This window comes from Seriola lalandi, unplaced genomic scaffold (genome assembly GCF_002814215.2).
Source record: "Seriola lalandi dorsalis isolate HSWRI2012SDOR001 ecotype SW California unplaced genomic scaffold, Sedor1 jcf7180002053710, whole genome shotgun sequence".
NCBI lineage: Eukaryota > Metazoa > Chordata > Actinopteri > Carangiformes > Carangidae > Seriola > Seriola lalandi.
The window spans coordinates 331,783-358,803 of record NW_019524263.1 but is presented as its reverse complement, the minus strand read 5'-3'; the positions used below and the strand labels follow the sequence as shown (position 1 = coordinate 358,803).

At 41.0% G+C, this 27,021-nt stretch overlaps 1 protein-coding gene across 1 annotated transcript; it reads right to left on the bottom strand.

Annotated features, from left to right (window-relative positions):
- Positions 1-2,275: 2,275 nt before the first annotated feature.
- On the bottom strand, positions 2,276-24,125 carry LOC111651617 (metabotropic glutamate receptor 5-like). The gene is made up of 18 exons (XM_023401610.2): positions 24,025-24,125; positions 23,351-23,662; positions 23,132-23,265; positions 21,589-21,850; positions 21,075-21,189; positions 17,600-17,849; positions 11,609-11,844; positions 11,357-11,478; positions 11,153-11,277; positions 10,893-11,061; positions 9,486-9,612; positions 8,638-8,755; positions 7,913-8,099; positions 7,153-7,311; positions 6,940-7,065; positions 6,599-6,781; positions 6,315-6,484; positions 2,276-5,208 (listed from the first exon to the last, which is right to left on the bottom strand). Exons 2-18 carry the CDS (start codon positions 23,576-23,578, stop codon positions 4,281-4,283), a joined length of 3,639 nt encoding a protein of 1,212 aa, XP_023257378.1. The 5' UTR covers positions 23,579-23,662; positions 24,025-24,125; the 3' UTR covers positions 2,276-4,280.
- Positions 24,126-27,021: the final 2,896 nt, after the last annotated feature.

Genomic DNA, 27,021 nt, shown 5'->3' with positions numbered 1-27,021 from the left:
ATACTATTACATTTTTATGACTTCCTTACCATATTATGTCTTTTTTTTTTAAATGTTTCTTTTAACTTTATTACCATTTTCAACGGTAGCAGTCAGAACCACCTTGAGATTGGGCTTCACCCTACACATATGCACCTATACAATAGTTGGAATAGCACCTTGCAAGAGTAGAACATTCACACAAATACCTCTATTCAGATACACATACAAATGCATACAAGTGTCTACATATTCTTTCACTTGAATACATGTGCATACATAGATAGATAGATAGATAGATAGATAGATAGCTAGATAGATAGATAGCTACTTTATTTATCCCCTAGGGGAAATTCATGAGGTATATATATATATATATATATATTTATGTGTGTGTGTATGTATGTATATATACAAATATATTGACACAGACATGTACAGATATACAGATACACCTAAATGAAATTAACAAAATTCCTAACTAAGGTAGTCAATAACTGGTGCCCATCTTCTTCTAAAATTAGATAACTGTAGATGTAGCTGGCCAGGGTTAGGCTTCATCCAATTCATGATGAAAGAAATTATTTTTCTTGCAACCTTCAACAGAACATGCAGTATGTAACACTGATCTGTATTAAATTGATGTCCAGGCAGTATTTCCAGTATAAACAATAATGGGTCCATGGGGATGTCCTTCTTCAGAATTTTCTCCAGTTCTTCTTTGATGTTTTCCAAAATGTCTGTATTTTCAGGCAGTCTCAGAATATATGGGTATGGTCCCCAACCATACCACAGTTTCTCCAGGATTTGTTGATATAAATGTTTTTAAAGGCAGAAACTATCAGTGGGGTCCTGAGGAATCTCCTATTGACTTTCCAGTCAAATTCTTTCCATATCTAGCTACCAATCCCTTTGTGACATTTTAAGCACATGTTTTCCCTGGCGTTATCATTCACTATAATATGCTATCATATGCCTTTTTATGCCTTTTCTACACAATTTCTGAGGCCTGTTATATGAAGTGTGTTAAACCTTTCTGTATTAAATCAGAGCCACATGATAACACGATAATACTCAGTGAATTTATAGAAATAAAGCAGCACACCTGCTTGTTTCAAACAAATCCCAGACCTGGTATTCGTATATCTCCCAGCTGGAACACAGAGTACTGAGTTTTAGTCCATTCACACAGACGGACAGGTGTAAAGAGGCTGGCAGTCTCTTCACTCAGTCTGCATCTTCAGCCAGGTTGGCACCCTGGCTTGCACTGAGCACATGATTTACATATTCAGCTGTTTTATTTTAGCTGTGCTTGTTTGCTGAGGGAATCAACACATGGACTATAGCATCATATGTAGGAACAATACATGACACAAAACGGTAAAAGCAATAATGCTGAATTGGTTGTTGTCACACCTAAACAACACATAGATGTTTGCCAAAGCGGAGATGATTAATGCTGCAAGGGTCCATATGTTCCTGCAAATCCAAACCACATGCATTAAACGCAACGGATAAAGATGCAGCTTGTATGAGTTAATATCAAAGCATGTCTGTATACCGACTGTCTGCAGTGATCTGTAAAGAAGAATTTACACTTAGTTGACACCTAATTAGATTCAGCATTAAGTAAATGTTCAGTATTTGTTGATGGTGTTTATATCGGTGAGGGAAGACTATGAATATAGCACCATATACCATCATAAGACTTCAGTGATAAACAATGAGTTGGTCCAGTGCGGCCTCACTCCCTCCCTGGGCTCATCATTAGAGCTAATATGCTCTAACTATGAATAAACTTTGTCCACCATCTTGTGACTATTAATTTCACCACACAATTTTGGTCTTTAATAATTTACGGCATAGGAAATTATATTATGTTATTTAATAAAGCATGCCCTAGAAACCCTATTTCCTGTTTTATTAATTATCGCACAGTGATTTGACACAATTACCTTCTTATTTAGAAGATAATAATTTAGAAGGTTCATAAGTAACATCAACTCAGGAAGTGTAAAAATAACGCTGCACATGATCCAGTTTGAAAACATGACTCTTTTACAACACGACAGACATTTAGGTAAGAAATTCCTATTCCTAAATTCTAATTCTTAGAAAATAAAGATGTATGGTATAGGATTATAATATAATGATGAGTCCTTTTGAAGCCTTTTCTTCCAGCTGCAGTTATACTTTTCATTTTTAGAAAAGTGAAATAAAGAATTATTCCTATGATTGCAATGAAGATTTTCTATTTTAAGGAGCATATGCTATGAATTACAAATGACTGTCAAAATTTCATTTAAGATGAAAACCTTTAATGCAGCACAAATTTAAACAGTAAATTCAGGCTATCTGAAAGGCAGGTGAAAATATAAGACGTCTCCTGTAGATTATATCAGTGACTTATTGGCATCAAGCATTGTATGCACCTGCAAAATTTCTATTAGCACAAACCTGCATGCAAATATGTCAACTGTCTATGATGATTTTTTTACACTTACAACCAGTAAAAAATTAATTACTGCGCATTTCAAAAAACATGAAAACATTCCTGCCTGTGTAAACTTACAGACTCCAAAATAATCTGATAAACAATCACAAGCTATCTCCCTCATGACCATCATCAGTTACATCATAGTTAGAAGTTGAAAAAATGCAAGCTTGTGAATCTATGCTATCATTCATCTACATCCTCAGAGAAGCCAAAATGCAGATCCAAAAAAAGAATTAAAAAAATGAATATTCATTGAATATGTTCAAGCATAAGAAATAACATAGTCAAATTGTCATAAAATATTATAGAAAAATAAAATCCCCCCTGTGCCTGAAGTGTTTGAGGGATTAGAATGTAAATGAGCTCAGGGCAGGATTCTCAATGTGAGCCCATTTACAGAAACACAATGTCATTTACTGCAGGGAGACATTGGCACATATGTAGGTAAAAAGTCAGACTGGAAACGAGCTGTTTTGCAATAGATGTCTGAAAAAGTCTGGCACACATCCAGTCCACCTCTGTCCTCCCTAAAACAAATCTTAAAAACACATCAATAATCACTAATAGTATCATTACCTTGCTACTGTATCTATTCATCTTAACTGTTCGACATGTGCAATATTAAAAAGTACAAACTCAAAGAGTGCAAACAAATCTTGACAACATGCAAACTAAAAGAAAACATTGTGAGAGCCAGCAGATGACAGCGCTCAGAGAGTATTTTGGTTGAGACACATCCTGATGTGGAAGATCATTTTGGTCCCCTTCATGTGCTGACAGGTTTTCTTACATTCAGTCACACCTAGAGAAGAGAATTTAAAGAAGTAGTCCAAGTAGTCCTTAAACTCTTTGTGGGGTGAGACACCTGATGACGTGGTGTGCATTGAGAAAAATGTCTTACATTCCCTTGAGATGTATAAGAGCTCCTGTCCTCTCGGTAAATGTTTTCTGTCCAAGAAAAGGGAAACCTCCACAAATTGAAAAAAACATGTCTCCCTGATTTGCATAATGCAGCATCTTTACACTTTTGTCCTTTAGCGCCGGGATACAAATAATACTTATGTCCTCCAGCATGTACAACAAATTAGAGGTTAGGTAAAAATGTGTCATGTTTGACCTTTCAGGTGGGTCTCAGAATATCAAAGGATAGGGCAATCTTTCAGTAACAAAAACCATCACATGTACAGGAATGCAACAGCAATAATATAAGCAATAAAAACAAATCACCATTTCTGTGTTTATGATAATAGATGATGCAAAATATACAACTGAAATACAACTATTTTGTGTCCTAAGACCTGAACCTACCTAAAAAATCAAATGTCATTCCGAGATTCAATATATGAGCCGTTTTCAGCCACTGAACATAAGTATTTGGTCAATTTCCTCCACTTATGATTGATAACTATTTGATAATGAATCAATATTTTCTTTGGAATTTGAAAAGTTTAAAACTGAGTTAGCAACCTGTGTCAGTATAGCATTGAAACATAAAAAAAAAAGTCTGTAAAATGCCCATGTGTGTTTGAGTTTGTCAAGTTTTTTACTCGCTTAGAGACAAGAGATGAATCACTGACACTGCTCAGTCTTGCCAGTGATACTTTTCTTACATTGGAGGCATGTGTGGGTGCATTCAATCCAATCTGAAAATGAAGATACATTTAAAAAAAAAACTGCTTAAACATTCAGAATATCCATGAGTAGAAAGGCATCCAAGTTTGGTCCAGTTTGAAACTTTTGTCTCTTGGAGTTAAAAATGCTCCAATTAGAGGATAAACAAGGGGGGGGTGCAGAGAGAGCAGGTTTAGAGAGAAGAGGAGCTCTGGCTGTAGTGTCTCAGCAGCAGCTGGTCATATTCAGCCTCAGAGGCCGGGGACAGCGAGGGGGGCGAGCTGCCGTTGGAGCTCAGCGATGAGTCTCTGAAAGGGGAGGGGGGCGTCAGAGCCACCAGCTCCTCCATATCCTTGGCTCGTCTGCTACTCACGCAAGTCCCGGCCAGGTGCTCGTAAATCTTACCCGCTGGTCGATTCTCGCAGAAATTGGAAACAGCCGCCACCTCAGCGTACGTGGTGACAGTGGAGGGGGCCTGTCTGCTCCTGGATGTGAGGTACTGGGGAGGGCAAGGTGGGGCGGCATCCGCAGCTGCAGGCAAAGCGGTGGTGGAGTTGGGGCTGACGGTGGCTCCCCCCGGCAGCATCATGGTGTTGAGCTCACTGATGTTGGCGGTGAAGCGGTTCACCACGCAGCTGATTTGGTCCATGATGGTGGTGCCGTGAGTTTGCCCCCCAATCATCCCTGTGCCGATGTCACCCACGCCTACAGGTATGACGCTGATGTCCCCACCATCCATCATACCGACACCTTGGCCGTTGTCCCCGCCTCTTCTTCTGACCCCAGCAGCGTGCTCAGGTACAAAGGTGGCTAAAGCTTGCAGCTCCTCTCCATCCTCTCCTCCCTGGACACCCCTCACCTTGGTTGCATGCTGGCTGATGGTGGTTAGAGGAGATTGAGGAGGCGAGCAGGTGAAGGGCTGAGACACCTGAGGCTCTTCGTACTGCTCTTTGACAGCAGTGTCCGCAGGTATATCTCCTCCTTTAGAGAAGGGTTTGATGATGGCTGTCTGGTTTGCCTCCACTGTGTCTTTCTTCTTGACATGGAATGACATCCTCTTCCACAGGTTCGGTCTGTAGCCGCGCTCGTTCTGCGCCCAAGTCATTGATTTCCCATTGGAACTGTGAAAAAGAGAAGCACAGAGTAATTAGCTCTCAGCTGACTTAGCAATTTGGCTTTAAATTTGATAATACATGTGAAAGATCCACGAGATGTATGTACTGTGCGCATAATGGCAGATATTAGTATAACACTGAAAAAAGAAGCTCATCCATCTACCCTGAGGTCCATGTTCTATTTCTTATTGTAAGTATTTCTACCATCCCCCATTCTATCTGCTACCCTGTGTGTAATTTTACATCTTCCTCCATCTTCCTTTATCTTCCCTAGAAAGAGAAATCCTTAAAGGCAGCGGGTCTCCTGTGGGAGTACTTAACCCAAATGAGGTAACCTTTCTCAGCTCAGGGAGCAGTTTTTTTCTTGGCTTCACATCCAGCCTGTTGGATCCAGCAGAGCTTTCATTTTTTATACGTTGACTCATGGGCAGAAACAGCTAAACTAATGTATATGGCTGCGTTAGACCACCATGTCTGCCACATCCCTTCCTCTCTGCAGCTTATAGTCCTAGAAATATAGTCCTTAGGGGAGTGTGCGGTCTCTACCATAAAAACATGTGCTGTATTTTTCCTGATTACATGATTTTTGCAGGTATTTCTATAGCATAATTATTATCCTTATCTGGCAGCAATCAGCAAAAATGGAGGCCAAAATGGACTCATTAGAGGAGGCTTGTGTTGTTGAATATGCCACATACATAGTGTAAAATAGACATAATCTAAATAGATCCATTCTGAAGGAGTCCATGCATAATATAAGGTCTTAGGTTTTGACTGTCTCAAAACACTCTGCTGTCATATTTTCACAGTTATCCTGGGAAAACAAGAACTTTAACATCTTTAAGCTGATATTGTGGTACCTTTAATATTTTCCCTTATTTTCAATGCTTTTAGAGATCAGGAGAAAACTAAATAAAGACTTCAAAATGTAGTTGAATGTTTTTTATTTTCCCTAAGGACTCAGGACACCTGAGTTTAGATTTTTCATAGACACTTAACCAGAACTAACTCAGTGTTTTTTTTCAGAGCCTTTATCCAACTGGCACATGTGTTTTCAATAAAGAGGAGTTCATTTGTTCATAGCTTAATACCTACTTTGGTCCCCTATATACCTGATGTCGTCCTGTGCAGAGCCGCGGCGTCGAAACAAGTTGGCCATGCTGCTGGAGGGCTTGCCAGTCTTGGCAGCTTTCTTGGCATCGCCTACATGCATGCGCACCACTGTGGATGTTGTGAAAGCACTTCGGACATTTTTCTCCGGCTTGGCGAGCATGATGTACACCTGTCGATGAAAATGAGCGACAAACATCTATTAGCGTAAAGATGTAGGGATGCAAAAAAACGACGCCAACATTCAAACTCTGCTTGTGTAAGAGTGTGTGTTTCCATTTCGTACCTTTGGGACAAACATGCAGCAGAGAGCCACTGTGGCACTGAGGCTGACACTGAAGCACATGGTTATGATCTTGTAGTTGGAGCCAAAGTAAATAGGGACAAAGGCCAGCCAGATGATGCAGGTGGTGTACATGGTGAAGGCAATATACTTGGCCTCATTAAAATTAGCTGGCACGTTACGAGTCTGTCGGAGAAAGGGAGGAATATGATTTTTAAAGCGGTGGAAGTTGAAGTAGAAAGAACAGAATTGAAAAGGAAAAGTAAAGTCAGAAAAATATACCCTTATTGTGAAAGTATAATGGGACAGCCTGTGCATTATTAACTAGTGTTATGCTGAAGTACCTTGAAGGCGTAGAAGGTGCAGCTGAGGATAAGCAGGCCATTGTAGCCCAGCGGCGCCACCACCCCCAGAGTGGTCAGGTTACAGATCAAGTGCACCTCACGGATACTTGGGTAGTCATAGATCACCTAAGAGGAGACAAAGGGAGAGGTCATTCCACTTAAGTGTAAATTAAAATCCCCCATACTGGAAGATACACACACACACACACACACCTGTGGTGGCTCTATGATAAGAAGTGCCACAATAATCCCCAGCTGCAGCAGTATGAGTAGGAAGGCGATGACCAATTGTGCGCAGGCGGACATAAAGCGAGGTTTCTTGGTGCAGATCTTCTTCTTGCTGCCTGCCAGGATCCGCGCTATACGGTTGGTCTGGATCAAAAATAGATGGAAGTGGTTATGCAGGCGTCACTTACATGGACTGTGGATAACACCGCTCGCACTGATTCATAACAATAATCCCCTTTTTTTGGTTCCCAGATCTTAAACATCAACCTCAGCCCACACACACAGATCCTCAACTTCTCCCATACCTCCCCTTACACTTGGCCATCAGCCAATCTCTGGCGGTAGCTCTTTTACTCCTGCTCTTATCCTCAGATGCCCTTCTGTTTATGCTGAAAACACAGGACTGTGATAGCAGACAAGTTGTCCATCAAAGGTGAAATTAGACAGGTAAATATACCCTTGCTATGTCAAAGGGTCATCATCTTCAGCAGCTACCGTCTGTGAACATTTTGCAGTTTTGTTCTGCTCAATTTCTGAACCTTCTATTCAAGTGGAAGAGACGAGGTAAAGATGACTTTTCACTTTGAGGAACAGTCGCACCTCAGTGGCATTATAGAGTTTAATAGAAATGAAGCTGATGATCGAACCACATGGCGTTGACTCAAGAGTTTCACAGGAAGTGAAGCTTGAACATTAAGCTATTTGTTCCTCTGCCTACTGGCAACAAAAGCAGAAAAGAAAATACCTTGGTGACCAAAGCGGAGTAGCTCATGGCCGGGGAAAGGCCGATTCCCAGCCGCTGGAGGTAGCAGTAGATTATGTGGGGCTTGGCGATAAGGCTGAAGGTGCACAGGTAGCCCAGACATATTCCGGCCAGGATGATGTAGCAGAGCTCACGACTGGATGACTTGACCACAGGCGTGTCCCAAAATCTACAGACAAATTCAATTATATCGACGGCTGCAGATTCACACAACTGCTAAGAGTATCGTACAACTGTAACAAACCAGTTTTGATTTACTTTATAGCAATTTTCCTAGTAGGCTACCAATGGGATTAGTTACTGTTATTTTTTTACATTAATGTTGGATTATTTACTCCAAACTAAACTATGGTTATTTTGACCCAGTGTTAAATACAACAAGCTCAAGTTTTGCCTTAAAACTGTCACAAATTTCCAGTTAGTTGTAAAAAACAAAGCTGCAAAGGATACACACAGTGTGTTATTAAGACAAATGTTGAAGTTAAAAAAGATATAGTATTTCAGAATAGTATAACAGTTTGCAACCGTACCATATTTTATTTTTGAGTAAACCAACATGTATATAAAAAACTAACATTAACACTAGGTCAGAACAGCCCCTGGTCTTGGGTGGTTTACTACGAGTGGATACTGAGTAAAGTGGTTTATTGACCCAGTGCTTTTTAGTTTGTATGTGCATGGCTGGTAAAGCTGGAGGCTATAATTACTTGATAAAGACAGAAGTAACAAAAAGTGTAGCCATGAGGCCCAGGCAGGAGAAGACCACTGCAGCGATGGGCTCTGGATCCCCCCAACGCACGTACTGCACCGGGATTGGCTCACAACCTCGGGGATACAGAGAGGCGACAGGGAGTGAGCAAAAACAACACACAGGAAAAGTTCAAGCAACATTTTGATTTCTCTGTGAGACTGATTCACACTATTCACTGTGAACGTAATTGTAATTATGTGTAAAACCTTCAGTCTATGATAGAGTGGGGTCATGAGAGATTAGGTAAATTTGTTGTGAAACAATTAAGGGATCTGTAAGGAAGATAAGAGGAAGAAGAGGGGGATCAGAAAGCGATAGAATAGAATGATAACAGGATAAACACACTGCCTCCCTGCTCTGGAGAATACAGATCAAAAACAGGCTTCATGTGTTTTTCAAAAGCACAGAGCATCTGAAATATTGTGGGAAATAATAAGTATGTACAAAAGGGCAGGATTTCAAATAGTTTTGACAGACTTTGGTGTTAAGAAATCTAAGCTTCAGCCAAATCCTGTATTCTGGCAGGGATCTAAAGTCTGTGTGTGTGTGTGTGTGTGTGTGTGTGTGTGTGTGTGTGTGTGTGTGTTTGTGTGTGTGTGTGTGTGTGGGTATGTGTGGTACATGAGTATTTGTGGTGATTTCTGCGCAGTAGAGAGTGTCTTAGTTCGGGGTGTTTGTGGTCTGTGTGGTAGGTAAGATGTAAAGGGGATTGGTGGTTGCACCGTCAGTGTGTGACCCAGATTCAGGGCCTGTTTGGAAATCACGCATTTGCAAGTAAGAGTGACATAAACAAATTGTGTTTACCAGTGAGGTCATCTGTGGGCCAGGAGCCCAGGATACAGGCTCGACAAGTGTACTCATCAAACACAAACTCATTCTCTTTGCAGGGAGTGCAGGTCCAACAGCAGCTCACCTCTCCTTTACGGATCACCTGGAGACACACACACACACACACACACACACACACACACACACACACACACCAGAGTATGAAAGGGCGGAAAGGTCTCAAAGCTCCAATGGCACTTTCCTGTAGCTAATCTTCCACTCTGCCCTGTAAGCAAGGAAATTAGTATTTCTTCGTCAGGGGATCAGAAGAAGAAGAAGGATGTATGGAATCTCAATGAGCCTCACTACTTTGCCGTAGCAGCCCTTCAGGGTAGAAGTGGTGTTTATGGTGGAAAATGAACTCAGGAAAGTGGAGGCATGGTGGGACAGTGGTTAGTTACTTCACATAGAGAAAGTTCAATGCTCAAATATCATCTGATATTTATATCAGTATATAACCTAGCTATGATCAGTTCCACCTCCTCCTAATGCTGTTTACAAATGAATGAGTCAGTAATAATTATTCGGTGATATAATAGATAACAATATAACCCTGGCAGAACCAGATGACATGAGTACGGACTCTTTTCTGCTCTGATTGAGAGGAGAGGGAACAGAGTGGGGGCACTGACAAGGTCAGCGCTGGTCAGAAAGAGCCGGGCCGAGTGGGTGGGGGTGTAAGGCCTGGGTGTAAAGTACGGGCATGCAGAGATCCTCAAAAACTCATGCGCGACTCTTGAATTCTCCTCAAGTCGCCACTTTACAGGGAGTCAGCGTGGAGTGCGTGTGGGGGGGGGGTTAATGTTAGAGACTTTTGGGATGATAATGAGGAGGCAGATTGCATTATTCTCCATGATTTGGAGAGGCTGAGGGGAGTCAGAGAAGCCCAGATGGGAGATGATTAAAGCCTGAACAAAGAGGTTTGCAGAGTCCCCGGTGGGGTACTCAAGGATCCGATTGGAACGATTTTTTGTAGATTACAATCCTGTGGGATCAATTTAAGGCTGTTGTGTGGGTCTTGCTTGGCAGTTTTCTTCAGCAGAACTATGATATATTCTCTGGTGCATGAAACTACGTATTTTGGAGGGAGATCATGACGGAAACAGCTGCCAACATTAGCAAAAATTGAATTTCTGAATTGAATTTCTGTGATATACAACGTGATATGATGTAGTCTCTGAACTTAAATCATTTATAGCCTGAAGACGTTGATATATGCTCTCCAGCATGCGAGCAAATAAAAAGGCAGATAGAGTTGCCACATTTGTTGTTACTTAAATGATTAACAAACTGTTAAGATTTTAAGAAATTAAATATAACTTGTTGATTTCAAAGCACATCTATCTCAACAACTTTAAATTTTGTTCACTGTGTGGTTCGCACCTTGATCTGTGCCTTCTGGCAGGGCTCAGAGCAGACTGACTGGATGATGTCACTGTTGTTACTCCAGATTTCCTCATCGTTCATCTTCAGGCCACCCTGATCCCAGCTTCCCACGTGGATGTAAGCGTACTCGTCCTCGCCTATGTGCTTGAAGTTCATGATTTCATACCTGAGGCACACATGAAACAGCATATGCACACATTTAATATTTCTGTCTGCTTCTTGATTTCCCCCCCCCCCCCACCCCCAATAATCCTTACCTGCCAGGCGAGTCTCCATTCTGGTCAAAGTGGATGGTCTCCCCAGATACGCCGGTAAAGTTGGTTCTCATCAGGAAGTCCAGCAGCTTGCGGCCGTCAATGGGCCGCATGGTCTCGCACAAACCCTGGGGAGGAGCAAACACAGTTGATGCCGTCACGACTGATGTGAAAACACACAAACGTACGCACTGTTCACTATCATACCTTATATCCTGGGCAGAGGGATTGCTGCATGGCATGCAGGCCGTAAGCCATGGAATAGATGGCATTTATGACAAAGCCCATCTTGGTGTCTTGGGCGTACTGATGACGCAGAGACTCTCTCCCTGTGGAGAACAGAGACCTGCTCATGAGGAGAAACCCAATCACTCTGATCCCTGTTTCTCTAAATTCACAGCGATACACAGACTAGATTATAAGGAGACGTGTGGAGCAGGATCTCTGTGTTGTACTAACAGGTGCAGGTGCGGTTGTACATGGCGCTCTCCTGCGGGTGTCCCCTCAACCTGCACTGGAAGCGGTGCTGCCAGAACTCGGGGAACCAGGGGTTCCTCGGGTTGGCGTCGGGCTTCAGGTTCAGGTAGTAATCGTCGAACCAGGTCACATACGCAGACTTCAGCTTTATAGTGATTCCACCAGCTGCCTCCCTCTCGTAGCCATCAGTCACATCGTACCTGTCCGCCCAGCCGTCACTGCGCAGGAGGAGGAGAAAGGTAGAACCAGACAAAGGTACGGCAGGTTGTTAGTTAGAATAAGGATTGATGCCAAAAAGAGAAAGTCTATGTATTGTACACACATTTTCCTGAAGAAAAGCTTTCTAAATCTTGTGACACAATTCAGTATAATCAGTACATTATATTATACATACAATCTAAACATTTGGAAACTGTTGCTCAATATTGCAACCCACACAAGGATTTGAGCTGTGATTTCAGCTCTGTCACCTCAGCTTGATTTGTGGAAAATTGTCTGTTATGTGTAAGGAACAGCTGGTAAACCTGACACAATGCTGGAAAAACAAATGATAAACAGCCACAACTTACACTGACAATTATCCTACAATACAGACAAGCTACAGATGGCTATCAGAGCAGGGGCGTCCTTCTCTGTCTTCAAGAACCTCTTGAAAACTCATCTCTTCTGAGAGCAGCTGTAACACGCTATCATGCCCAACTAGCACTTACTATGTGCTTTCGGTGCACTTCTTCACCTGATACTTATTGAATAGATGTAATACTTAGTGCTTAGACCAAGGTCTCCAACTGCACTGAAGCTTGTAAGTGGCCTCACTCGTAAGTCGCTTTGGATAAAAGTGTCTGCCAAATGAATAAATGTGAATGTAAACAAAGGCAAGTGAATCTAGAAATTTAGCATCACATCAGAGGTGATGGGTGGAAACGTCACTGGGATTATGAGGTCAAGACAAAGGAACAGCTTCCACTTCTTCAAAAACACTGCATTTATACACTGGGATTCTCCGCTCAGCCTTGAACTTGGTTCACCCAATCAAGGCGGGGCTGACATCTTGAAAAAGCCCAGCTCAGCAGTCCAGGGAGCAAATGTAACAACAACATAAGCTCAAATGAAAAAACAATTTAAAGCAAAAATATTTCAGAAATACACAAGTACGACAGATTACTGTAATGGCTTTATAAAGACAAATAACACTCCATGATGGCATTGAGTTTTTTAATGTGTCCAGCTGTAAAAAGCTGTAGTTGGTGCTTATGAGTATCTCTGACACCACTGTTGCACAGATTGAAGGTTGCAGGTGGTGTCTTATAAAGTGAACCTAATGTTTGCTCTGCAGAGTTACAGCAGAAAGAAAAAATTATCATGATGACTCAGATGCAGCAACACCAAACTCACTGGGTGATAAAAAAAAAAAAAAGAAAAAAGTATTTGCTCACATATCCAAGTTGAAGAATTCTGAAAAATGTTAATTATTTTCATGTGCAAAGATAACTTGTATTAAACCTCTCAGGGATGTATGATTGTGTCTTTTTTTTCTCCAGCATGTTGTTTTGTGTTGTATGCTTTGTTTTGTAGGTTTCACTTCCACGGTCGCATAACTTTGTTAGTAAAGTTTGTGTCTGGCTGCTGATTAATTAGATCTCTGTAGGCTCACTATCTGCGAAGTCCACTGAGACACTCTTGTAATGAAGAGCATATTGATTTGCTTGACTTTACCAACAGGAGCAAATATCTAATTGCAGATAGAAGCCCTGCTTTGCAGAAATCATGCTGTATGTGTGAACCAATCTGTTAATGTATTTTTTATTCTGACAAAGTTAGGTTTGCGAATTAGAAATGTTATATAAGTGATTCATTATCGTTTTCATTCTGCAGGAAGGCAACACCTTCTGATTATAGTAACAAAAAAAACACCTGATGCTGCTCAATAAACTTTGAACAGCAGACAAACACCACCAGACTGCTGCGTCTGCAGACACATCTGATCTGCTATTTATTTCAAAAACACTGTGGGCTCGGACTCAAAGAGCCATCTCATCAGTGAACTGTTTAAAAAAGCTTTCTACTCCATCTATTAATATCTCCCCCTCTTGTCTACAATCATCAAAGACAGAAGGTTGATCACACCTCCACACATGTGCATACATGTAAACACACAAACCTCACTGACACAAAGAACCAAGCTCCTCTCTTTCTAACCGACGGAGAGAGAAAAAAAAGCAAAAGAAGTCATTTTTGAAAACTTCGCTAACCAAGCTGGAGTTACACAACAGTAGTGTGGGTGGATTTTTTTTTATGATGCCTGGTTCTCTGGGTGAGGTAGGAGATCATTTCATAACACATCCTTAGAGAAGCGAGCACAGAAATGGTACACTGGCATAAAAAAGGCAGGAATGGATATGAAAAGCATGGAGGGCTTTGACTCTGGATAGTTTGAATCACTCTTGAACGAGAGCTCTGAAACCCACACAACGACCTGTGAGGGCAATATGCTGTATGCAGCGTGTTGCTGCACCACCTACAAGCCTGAAGACACACACACACGCACGCACACATACATTGTGCTCTTATTTCACCTCATCTGGCAATAAACTGGTCAACTTTCCAGCCAGATCTTTTCTGAGTGGACACTTTACAACCCTGTAGTGGGACCAACTTCAGGCTGGAAACTAAAATGAAACTGAACAAGACAAGAGAAAAAAGAAAAAAGCGAAAGAGCCATCTGAACAGAACAGAGGAAAAAACACTCCCATGACCTGTGTTTCCAGCTCAGTCAGGTGCTCACAAATGGCAGTATTTACAGGTTGGAAGCCAGCGGGGGATCATGTTGCTTTTTCTAGCACTCCAAGTAGCCTGTTGTCGTGTGAAGGCACTGCCACACTGTACCTCTCCTCTGATAAACTGTCTGTATCCTCCCAAGGCCGATAAGGAGAGATAGCAGTGACAAGGATTGTGGCAGAGCAGGCAAAGGTAAGTAAGGACGCAAAGTCAGACCAAACTACCTGCAACAGAATTTTCAGGATCGGTGGAAATTATTTGGATTTGGATTATTGGATAGGATGGATATGAGTAAAGCATAACACACTTCCACTATAGTCCTGGTGTCTGACTTTTCCTCTGCTATATAGACCTACTGGCTCAAATTCTTAGAAAACTTCCAATTAGTAGCAGCAGTAATTAGTAGTAGTCTATTTGAACTGACTCAAAACAAAGCAAAGATGTGATAAATGGATTTAACTTTGATTAAAATCGTTTCTACTTTGAGATGAAAGACTTTAATAGCAATGTGTGAAGAGAGCTTTTGAAATTGTTTTATTCCAGTGCAGGAGATTTGCGCTAAATGTGTGAAAGACTGAGAGTTTCCAGCATCACTAGCAGCTCTTTGAGGCCGCATAGGCATAGTGGTGGTTTGAGCTACATGCTAACATGTTCACAATGACAATGCTAGCATACGATGTTCAGCAAGTATATTGCTTACAACATTCACTACTTTAGTTTTACATGTTAGCATGCAAACATTTGCCAATTAGCACTAAATGCAAAGCTGAAGTGGTGGGAATGTCAGTTTGCAGGTATTATGGACATAAATTTGAGGTGTTCAGTGCAAATACAAACAAAGAAAAGAAAAGTCAGCAAAGTCAGGATTCATCCAATGAATGTGCATTATTGCAAAGCAATGCATTCAATGGTTATTGAGAATTTAGTCTGACCAAAGTGGTCAACATGTGACACAGAGTGACAGCACCATTCCCAGACCCATGCCACTTGTGTGTCCAAAAACAGAGAAAGGAATTGTATTTGTGATTTTTTGCCGCACATAAAATAAGTAAGCCTATTCCCATATAGGCTTATACAACAATCTTCATTTCTCCATCAATTTCTATATAAACAGACAGCGGTTTGGATACAACCGTTCAAAATAGGTTTAAGCAGTGCTGGTAAAAAAAACAAAAAAAAAACATCATCTGCTCTCTCATCTGGTCTCTCTCTTTCTATAAATGGATCCTAAGAATGCACTGCACACACACACGCACACACACACACACACACACACACACACACACACACACACACACACACAAACCTGGTGACAAATCCTCCAGGCTGACATGAACAGGATTAACTAAATAGAATAACAAGAACGGCGATGAAGCCAATGAAGTGCGGTCAAAAACTTGATGTTAAGGAAGGACATAACACACACACACACACACACACACACACACACACACACACACACACAAACACACGGGCGTGCACGAGGCATATGTTCACGTATGGTTGCATGAATGCATATGCATTAAAATGAGTCATGAATGTGCCACCTCCTCAACAATGCATCTCAAATCTAATTAACCTACCCTCAAAACACAACAGCAAGGAGATCTCAACAAAAATTAACTATCATTTTTAATAATGAGCAGACAACACCACACCTGTCTGGCCGCTCTGTGTGGTAATATGCATTAAAGAGCTTTTTTTTTTTTTGCAATATGTAGTTCAAGGTTATTTTATGTTTCCTGCTGTCAGGTTTGAGCGACAGCCTACATATGTGGCTCCTAATGAGGAAAGGCATTTATAGAACACCAGGGACGAGAGTGAGCCAGAGAGCTAAACCTTAAAATAAAACGTTATTCTCGGAGAGAGTGAAACCTCCTGCTACATCAACCCCCTCTTTCCCGCTTATTTTTTTTTTCCCTCATGTTTTTAATTGCATACGTTATCTCCTGCACCGTGTGCCCAGTTGTTAAGATTTTCTCTGCCTATATTAACCTGAGTGACCTAATCCATAATATGCAGAATTTGAAGTGGTGATACATCCCTGAGAGAAAATTCAGCTAATGTCATTGGTTTAATTTGTGATTTAGGATGGAGCAGGATGCTGCATAGTTAATCATTCTGGAGGGCCATCACTGCTTTGTCTAATGACTTGTCTATTTATTTTGGTGACCTTTGCTCACTCTATATGGCTGCCAGCTATACTTCATTTTCTTGAGTTGTTTGCTGCTGTGACCATGACAATAACAATATGATACCATTTAATAGGGCTGAACAATTAATCGAAATATTATCGAAATTGCAATATGGCCAAGTGCAAAATCCCAGGAGCTGCAATTTTTTTTTTTTTTTGAAAAAGATCAATAGTGTCACAATTTACCATAAATGAAGCATACGGAGCTACAGAGATGCCCTGGCCTACAATTCATATTCTCCAGACGTAAAGGAACAAGCCCCAACAAAAATCATATTATCATCATTTTTATATTTTTTCGGTGAAAATGAAAATGCAAAATGACCATTCCAGTTGTAATCGCAATAACTGCCATAATGATCCCAATATGATTTTTTATTTTTTTTGCATGTCATTCAAGCCTACTACTTAATATTGACTTAGGATTCATTAATTGTCTTTCTATATGGAGCCTCAGATTTTAGGGAGTTGTCATTTTTTGGAGGCTTGCAGACGACTCCGTGCTGCTTCAATAAAACATCTGCATGAACGAACATTATTAGGAATGGAAAATACAAACAACGTCAGCTGACTTAGCTTTTTTCAATAATAGCAACAAGTGTATTGAAACAGACCAGACATAAAAATAGTATCAAGTAAATCTAATTTAGAAGATAAATACCTGGATGAATCTGGATCTTGATAGTTTCATAAAAGTTTATGGCATAGTGTCATTGTCATGTATATACAAAAAAAAGTTAATTAAAAAAATACCTTGAATTTCTTAGACCACCGTGAAGTTGATGGATGTGATGAAGATGATAATAAGGATGATGATGAGAGGATGATTGTGATGTTGTTGGATATCTGAAGAAAGTCTGGATTGAAAATGAATGCACAACACTAAGGAACATGGAGCACAAATGTTTCAATCAGTTCCTTTAGCCTCTATGGTAAAAGCAAAAAAATCCCAGTGGTAAGAAATGCACTCATGATTCCACACACCACAATCCGCCACTCACCTTCCAAGCAGCAGAAACTCTCCCACCAGGCGCTGTCGCCTCATGGCCATCAGTATGCCTCTCACCGTCATGCCCTCGCAGAAGCAGGCCACAACCCTGGCTTTGGGCAGGTGGCCACGTAGTTTCTGCAGTAGCTTATCAAAGCTCTGTTCACCTGCGTTGCTGTAGATCTTGTCGGAGTGGGCGATGCAGAGTCCCTCCTTTGCTGCCATGTCTTTAAATGCCTCCATGCCGCTCTCTCCATAATTACCTGTACATGGGACCACACAAACGGAATGGTGTTTATATGCACACAATACTGTCCGCACAAAGCCTTATTAAAGCTAACAAAGTGATCAGAGTAAACTGTGACAAAAAACTTTAACTCATTCTTTAACTAGATATTTTGCAGTTATTTTTTTTATGTATTTATTTGCATTAAATAACCTGCCACTTTGTTCACATTGTAATGTTGTGCAAACATTTGTTTCTAATGTTTTGCTCCTCACACTTTCACTCTGGTTGCAAATGTTCGTGCATCATCTTGTGATATGAACACAGAGAACACACGCACAGGGTGTAGACAGTCAAATCCACTGGTGTAATGCAGCACAACACTTGAGAACCTGGTAATTCAGTCCCTGTTATGGGAACTGTCAGGGGTGAGACTTCTCTGTTTTTGCTGGAAATGAGGTCACCCAGTTTCTGTTGCTTCGCAAGTATGATCTCACTCTTAGCATGGCACTGTTTGAGAGTTCCTTTTCATTAATGTGTGAGTTTGACTCCCATATGTGGCATGGTTCCTTTAGTGATAATCTAATTTACTCTAATCTTTTATTTGTTAAACTCCTACTTTAACCTCCATTCAACTCCCTGATGATGGTGATTTCGGTCTTCATTGTAATCCCATATTGTATAAAGTGAGATGTCCATGTCTTTTTTGACTATAAAGCAGGTTTAGGTCCTATATTAATACTGTGAAAGTATCAAAGCCTCAGTCCACAGAGAGAGACACACAGCCTGTATTCAGAAACTGAGCCTTAAAACAAGCCGTCAGGACTTCTGTAACTTTGTGATGTCACAACAAAGCAGTCACCACCCTAAGATGTGCCCCCAGCACGGCTCAACTGGACCCACCATCCAGCCTTGAAGGATTTGGTTTCTCTGAATAATTACCTGAAATCTGCTATATATTTTTTATTTGATCACTCAGAAAACAATCAGCCAATCAGAAGAGAGGTTCAGAGCCTCTCTTCAGATTAGTTGACCCATCTATTGCTGCTAGAGCTCCAGAGAGAAGCCCGGGAGAGGAGATGTAAAACTACATTGAAAACGTTTTTGGTGCTTAAAATCGCAAATATATCATAATAAATATTAATAAAACACAAGCAAAGTGTAAAAAATGAGAATCTAAATCTCCAGTAGGGTTTTTTACATTTTGTGTGGCCAACTTTTGTAAATAAGAATTAGTTTGATGCAAAATGCAATGGAAAGTAGGCTGAGCCGTACTCTGTTTCATAAGCACAACTATAACCTCTGAAGCTACAGTGGATATCAAATTCCTGCATCTCTTGTCTTGAGATGTCTTTAAAGAATTATACCACTCGCATTTGTGAGGAAGCTGATATCATGTACTGGCTCATAACCCTTGTCATTAATTTATGCAAATATCATGCAGATGAACAAGCAAGGTGCACCTGCATTTGACAGTTAGGGTGTTATAATTGTGCTTTCGGACTTCCAAGGATGTGCAGTATATTAATAACCATTCAAAGAGATTCAAAACCCAAAAAACAAAAACAGAGTCTGGCAGGAAATCTTCAGCACATTAAATGCTGGTAATTTTGCACCGTATGTATATTTCCTTGTTCACTTGTCTCCTTGCTAGTTAGTGAACTCATACGTGACTGTCTTGGTAATGTCAGATTCAATAAGTGAAGTGTTTGTGTGTGTGTGTGTGTGTGTGTGTGTGTGTGTGTGTGTGTGTGTGTGTTAACATACACAGAATGATAATTCTGACAACATCCCACTGTCTACTGTGCCTGAAAAACACAAGCGATATAGTCTGGAGCATAACTGTTAAAAACTTATGTCTTATTTTTATAATAAGAGATACATGAGGTTTTATCCTGCAAAACAACATTTGGCACAAAATAGTCTCTTTGTTTTAAATCCTCCTCTACAACAGTTTGGTATTTTTATGGAATAAACTGGAATAATCCAGTAAGGATTTAGCACTTATTCTTATCAAGAGGGATTTATTTCACAAACAGAATGGCCTTGAGCCACTAAGAGGGTAAAACAGAAGCTGCAAAATGATGGGGACAGTATGGAGTTTTCATTTAGGCTGATATTGAGAATTATGCCAGTAGCATGTGTTTTTGTTACTGAATAGGTGGGATTAGTGATTCAGGGGCCGGGTCTGTTGAAGTGGTGATAACCCCTGTGTGTTGATTTTGCCTAGATGTTCAAAGCAAGGGGACAGAGGCAAGAGATCAGCCTTATATCTGCACTATAAAATATGGAACAGCTACTTCTGGTAAGAACAAAAAAAGATCATGTAAAATAAAGCAATTGTACTTTTGTATTGCAGCCATCCATCACACAGCCCACAACAACAATAAAGGTGCTACTTTATCTCCCTCTATTTACAACTACGGCTGATTTGAATTCAACTTCAGGAGCTTTGGTCACACATAGATAGGGCAATAAAAAAATTAAAAAAAAACGTAATAAAATGCAAATCTGATTCTGAGCAAATGCTGTGAGAATGTGATCAGTGGCTGAGGCGTCACTCAAATCAGTGGACAGTGAGCCACGAGAGTTCAAAGCCGATGGCAGATGTTCCCTGGGAAGCTTTGCCAGTGATGAGCAGGATTACAGAGAATATATAAGCAGAGCTAATTTCATATAAATTTCATATTCATGACATAGATATAATGGCCTCCATTGTAAAATCAGACTAAAATCAGAGCCATTATACGGGAGTTACGTAACGCATGTGGCATTTACTTCTTGCTTTAATGTGTGTGTGTGTGTGTGTGTGTGTATCTGTAAAAAGGCATGCTAAAAATGATGATTCGGCTGAGCTTTGGTTGATTGCATGTCAGAATGTCGGTGAGTAATATAGTATAATGCCTCTCTTCAGCCCTTTTGGACGGAAAACTCAAAAAACTTCCAAAACTAAGAACTGAAACTAAGAAGTGAGTCAGGCACAAACACAATAGCACGGGTACATGTGTTTCTCCATTTCTGACCCATTGTAAGGAAAAAACAATGATTTACTGTTGCACTCTATTGTAACAGATGAAAATAGTGAGTTCAGATGCGACTGATTAACTGGCAACTCAGTATAAATGTAATTAATGTTGCTTAATCCAGGTGTAAATAAGGATGAGAGACAGAGGGATAAAAGGTAAATGTCAGATTGCAAGTGACACTCACACACACACACACACACACACACTCACACACACACACACACACACAGTCTTACCCTCTGTGTGTATTGCGGACACGTAGCTCCAGCTGTATCTCTTGACGATGTCCACCATGGCTCTGGCCTGTTGCATATCTGATGGCACTACCCTCATGAAATATTTATACAAGCTCTGTTGGAAGGAATTTACATGTTCACACGTCTGGCAGTTTACTTGGCATGGTTTCATTTGACAGCCTGACTGCCAGTCACACATACATTCATAACAGCCCCTACTTTAAACCACATTGCTTGTACCACTCACTGTACATCGACTTCCAACTGATTTTAGTGGGGGATTAAGGGACATGTATTTTATGAAGATTTTCCTTTGAGAGTAGTTATCCATCGCAATGAAAACCATGTCTGATTTTATTGTCGTCATAGCAAATAATACAATTAAAAGTCAGGTTACTCTGGAAGTTGATTTTCATCAAAAGCAGTAACTGTCTGGATTTTTTTGTACAGTATATATATTTGCTATCATGTAATTGTATGTGAAAGTTTGAAATTGTCTCAAATTTTGTCGTACCTTGTCACTGAGATCCATGCTAGTGGCTGAGTAGGCAATCTGTGGGATGTTGAAGAGCTGGAGGAGATTTTGCACCTGGATGGCCACGGAGCTTGATCCCGGTCCGATCAGACCCACGATGGGCTTCTTCCCCTGAACCAGCAAGCTCCCCGCCTCTGCAGTACACTTGCCCTGGCTCTCCTCCTCTTCGCTGGACACTAGAGTGTCCCGAATGAACTCAATGCTCTGCTCGAGTGCCACCGCGGAGTGCCAGCATGAGTCCCTGGTGCAGAAAGATAGAGTTTACATCGTTGTTTTGGCAAGCAGGATGGGAACAAGAGGTGAGGATAGCTTAGAGTAGCCAGTTGGATCCTTTTTTAAGCGCACAGTCTGTGCCTCATGGACCACTTGACAAAGACAATTGTTAGAACAGTGAGAAGTTTGCAATCCAAAGTTCAGCCAAAGCTAATATGAAGTTTCATCAGGCTGAGTCAGTCACAGTATGCTGGAAAGTTCCAAAGTCTTTTTAGTAGAAAACTCCCTCGGAGAGATACTTCCTGGTTCGCCTGTAGATTTGTTGACAGGGCACAACACTAACAATATCAACCTCATATTAGCTTCAGCTGAACTTATGTACAAACCAGAGCAGTGCATTTCTTAAAGTGTAGTTGTGCTTGGCGGGGGTCACTTCACAGCCTCCACAGAGAGGAAAAGTTTGATTTTTTTTTTTTTTTTTGGTCAGTGCCTGAAATTCTGATTTACTGCAGGTTGTTGTACCTTCCTCTCTGGTTTACATAACTGTCTGCACTCTTAAGTTACCTGTCTTCTCTTAATGCTCAGGCCACTGCCCATCTGCCTAGAACCATCCCTCTTCAGTTACACTCTCCCTGGAAGTTTGGCTGCTGCCTCAAGTCTCCAGTCTGTCTCCCCTGCTGCCTAATAACACCTCCCCCAGACCCTCCACTCATTTAAAGGGACTCATGCCATCTGTCTTTGTCTTATTGGGAATGTTGAACCCAAATTAGGAAACTTTAACATAGAGAAATTTTACTTTGCTTACTGAAATGTTGTCTGATTTAAGAAACAATCCACATGTGCCAACAATCAAAGCTGTTTTTTCTACTTTTTAGAGACCGGTAAAATCCTTCATCCTCCTTGAATGATTGGAAATTGAAAAAAAGTGCAGTGCAATTTGTATAACAAGTTTTTTACATTGCATTTAATTGGTGATGATTGTCCTGTAATCAGCTCGTTCAGGTGATTCCTAACACCTCTGCTAAATTCAGGCAGTTGTTCTGGTTGTTTGTGAGGCTGCTAGTTTGGTTGATTTGATTCCATCCAATCTGAAGATTGTACACATGGTATATCAAAGGAGTAATGTTCGATGCCAAACCTCAGGGTATCATATCATCAAACTATAATGAGCCATAATTGGTTGCAAGTTAGCTCTTCTTTTCTATCAAAATTCTTCTTTGTGTCAATAACGCCCACCCATAATACAACAGTAAAGATAACAAACAATTTATTGCTTTATAAAAACAAACTTTTGTGATTGGTTTCTGACCTGATCTCGCAGCCCAGGGTGATGTTCGGGAGGAGCGTGGGGTCTGCATTAATTCGATCCAGAGTGTGCATCATGGCCTCTACTCTCTGGATCCCATACTGCTCACGCACCGCACCACACTTCCGCTCGTGGACCTGAGCGAAGTGTAACACAACTGGATTACTAACATTTATCATATATGCACACATGGAGAAAATGGGCACACACACACGAACGTACCTTGTCTGCAGGTGGTTGGTGATGGACAGAGAACAGAGCTCCTATAATGATGTCACCAGGTATATGTGCCAATACCCTTCTCTCATTGTTCTGGGCGTTGACCCCAACCCGCTCTTTCAGGCCCAGCCAGCTCAGATCAGCTCCCATTAACACACTCACTGCCCAAAACGTCACATATAACCCCAGTCGATTTCCCATCCCTGTGTTCCTCCTTACACCTCCTGCCATCCTCCGTCCTCTTAGAGCTGAGGTCCTGATGAATGTGTTGTCTTTGGTATGGTGCTGGTAGTGCCGGGGGTAAGGGTTAGATTCCTGATTGAAAGGATAGGGACAAATGAAAATGAGATCAGTGTATGTTTGTTTAAAGAATAATGCACTAAGAAATCTCTCTCAGTCAAGTCAGCTCATGTATTTAAGGTGCAATATTTTGAAAAAAGAAAAGTAGATTTTGTTATCAAATCTCCCTAAAAAATGAAGCTGCTGTCCATGGTGCTGAAATGATGTTGGCAGCGCATCAAGCAACTAAGGCAAAACTGACATCTTAGGCTGGTGGTCCAATCAAGTGTTAACAAACTAAATAAACCTCACTTATCTCCTCTGTGGTCACGAATTAAACCATTACTGTGCGGCTCCACATATCCCCCCCCCCAAACTGACAGACAACTTCAGCCTACCTCTTCTCTGCCAGCTGCCTTGCAGATGCCATTCCTTCAGAGAGCGTTTCCATCACAGAGGAGCAACAAGAGAAGCGCTGCAGGTTTCTGCTCAAAGCTCAGCCTGGTGCCTGGCTACAGCACACTGCAAATAGCAGCAGATAATATAGCCCGTTATTGGAACATGTTTGACTTACTGACGCACACGGCGGCCCCCCCTCCCTCCTTCTCCTCTGCCTCCTCCTCCTCCTCCTACTCCAAAACAGTGGAAAGCATGGAGCCTCAACAGTGACTAAATGGGTTCAGCTGCGGAGAGCTCAGACGCACGAGCCACACAGGCGCACGTTTAACATAAGAAAAGAAGGAAGTAAACAAATATTTATTTCAGAGAATGAGGAATGAAACGTGAGAATTAATATCATCAAAGAAGAATCAAGCTAATTTAAGCAACAATAGTTGTGCTCATTGCGGGAAGTCATCGCTTATCTGTGGGCGATCAGCCACCAGTCAGCTGCGAATGTGAGCTCCTCTTCCTCTTGCACTTCAACTTCAAATCTTTGACTCTTTCGCCCTTTTATGTGGTAACCGACAAGGAATGATCGATCAATTATTAATCAGATATCTTTAATTGGAAAGTTACAGCGTTTCAACTGCCCACCCATGATGTCTGTGAAACATGCTAATTCCCATTATTACATTTAACATCTAATTTCATTGTGTCTATGGAACTTCTGTCACTTTCACAGACACAGTCATGTATAAGCCCATGTTTTTGAACCCTCCTGTGCTCCAGGTCGTTTTGACCCAGGTCTAAAATCTAAAAATATACTTTATATCTACTCAGTTCGGTGCTTCATGGCTTTTCATTATATTTGTCATGACCATGTGTGTTTTCAAAGAGACATAGCTGAGGCCCATCTGAGCTGGATGGAAAATAACAGCGCTTACAATAGAAAAGAGACAGAATTATCCTTACATGCACTTCCACTGCAACTCTCTTCTCCCCTGCCTTAGGCCAGACTGACTCCAAACATAATTAAAGGTCAGTTTTGTATATATACAGTGTGTATAACAAGTGTAGATCTCTCCTACTTCGATGTATTTCTCGATTTAAACACTAGAAACATTCAGCAATACCGTGAAAACCAGCGACTCTTTGTTGTAAGTTGCAGAGGAGAGGATGTGATCCGACAAATAGGTAAATCATAAACAGGTGAGACAGAAATCAGGTTCACATTTTCACTTGTGTGAATGTAAACTGCTAAGGTCATAAATATACATTAATATGTAAATTGTAACATGCTGCTTTGTGATTATTGGCTTTATCTGCAGTGGGAAACTAGGGAAGAAAGCAGGAGAGTCGGAACATTATAAAGCATATGATCAACGTGTAGTTTCAGCACGATGACAGCAGTGAGGCACATCAGTGGTTCAGTTCAGGTGGTCAAGTGCAACATCCCGCTTTAACTTAGAGAGGCTGCAACTCTAAAGGAGCAAGAGCAAACGCTGTTGGGTGCATTAAGTAAGAGGAGGCAAGAGGTTACATGGAAGTCACAGTGATTCATTTAGATTTTAGTAGTTTCATCAGAGATTTGTTCACATTCCACACAGGTGAACCAAGTGGTTTCTGGTGTAACAGGGTTTCAGCAGGCTCACAACAAAATAGCATTTAAAGTCACAGATGTGGACGTTTTGTGGGGTAAGATGTGTGATGCATCTTCAGCCAAAGAAAAACTTCCTCAAGTTTCATGTCATTACTGACAAATAAAAGAATTTCTTAGTTCAACATTTGTTAGTTACCTGGAGAGAGCCGACACAGAGAGAAAGAAAGTAGCCCTGGTGACTTGCTATTTATAGAGCCAGAAAGACATTTGAAATAGTCACATGGCGCCCTCTGGTGGAGACTCATCTGATGTCATGAACTCAATTGCAAACCATAGACTGTTGCTAACATGCACTGGTCAAAACTGAAGTCAAGGCTCTTCCCACAGTCAGAACAAACAGACAAAAAAACTGATAATTAATTTTCGTTGCTTTCACACAAAATGCATTCAATGACCATGTTTTCCAAAAAAATCCACAAACCCTTTTCTCATTCATACTCCACCGGCTGCAAAACACTGCATAAACCACATTCAAAACAGAACTATGGCAAACTTTGTACATTTCTACAGCAAACATAATGAAATATACAGAAAATCTTTGCAGAATAATTAAAATAAAATGAAATAATAGCCTCTCCAAAACACAGCTCATAGTAACTTCAGCTGAAAGACTACTTCAGTGTCCTGTTCTTAGTCGTTTTTTAGGGGTGATTCTGTTTGGAAACATGGATTAAGTAAGTCAGGCTGGTGGGGAAAAAAGAAATGTGGCATGGAGAGAGGGAACGTGTGGAGGACAAAGGAGAGGAAGATGAAGAGCAGCGGTCGCTGATGAGATAAAGGCCACAACATGTTGTAAGCCACGATCTCTCTCTGAGAAAGGCCGGTTTAATCTGCCGCGTTCAACAGTCGCATCAATAGGACACATTTTCCGGGAAAACAATAGGTGAGATTTGCATCGTTCAATGATAATTTAAGTACATATTTCAGTACAACACAATACAGTATGTTTTTACATGTAGTTTTTACATTGATTGGTGTGTGTTTTATGGCAGGATCCAAACACTGCCTCCCACAGGAGAGAGAGGCAGAATATTTTCAGATGGGCAGACATTGTTTATATTGTAATTGGCAACAATACAATGAAACTGGATGAAAATTCAGGGCAGAGTGCTGGCAAATAATATCACTTTTGGGAATGTGAATCTATGGTCAGAACAGTGTCCCTGCAGAAAAATAAAATAAAGATGACGCAGTTGTACAATGTGCCCTTTGAGAGAAACAGTGAATATGTGAAAGAATTCCTGTATCAAAATGTCCAGGTAAGACGTCTGTTCAATAACCAAACAGGGAACACACACGGCTTTGCATAATGTAAAGGAGGCTACGGTAAAAACTGTGTATTTACAGTATTTTA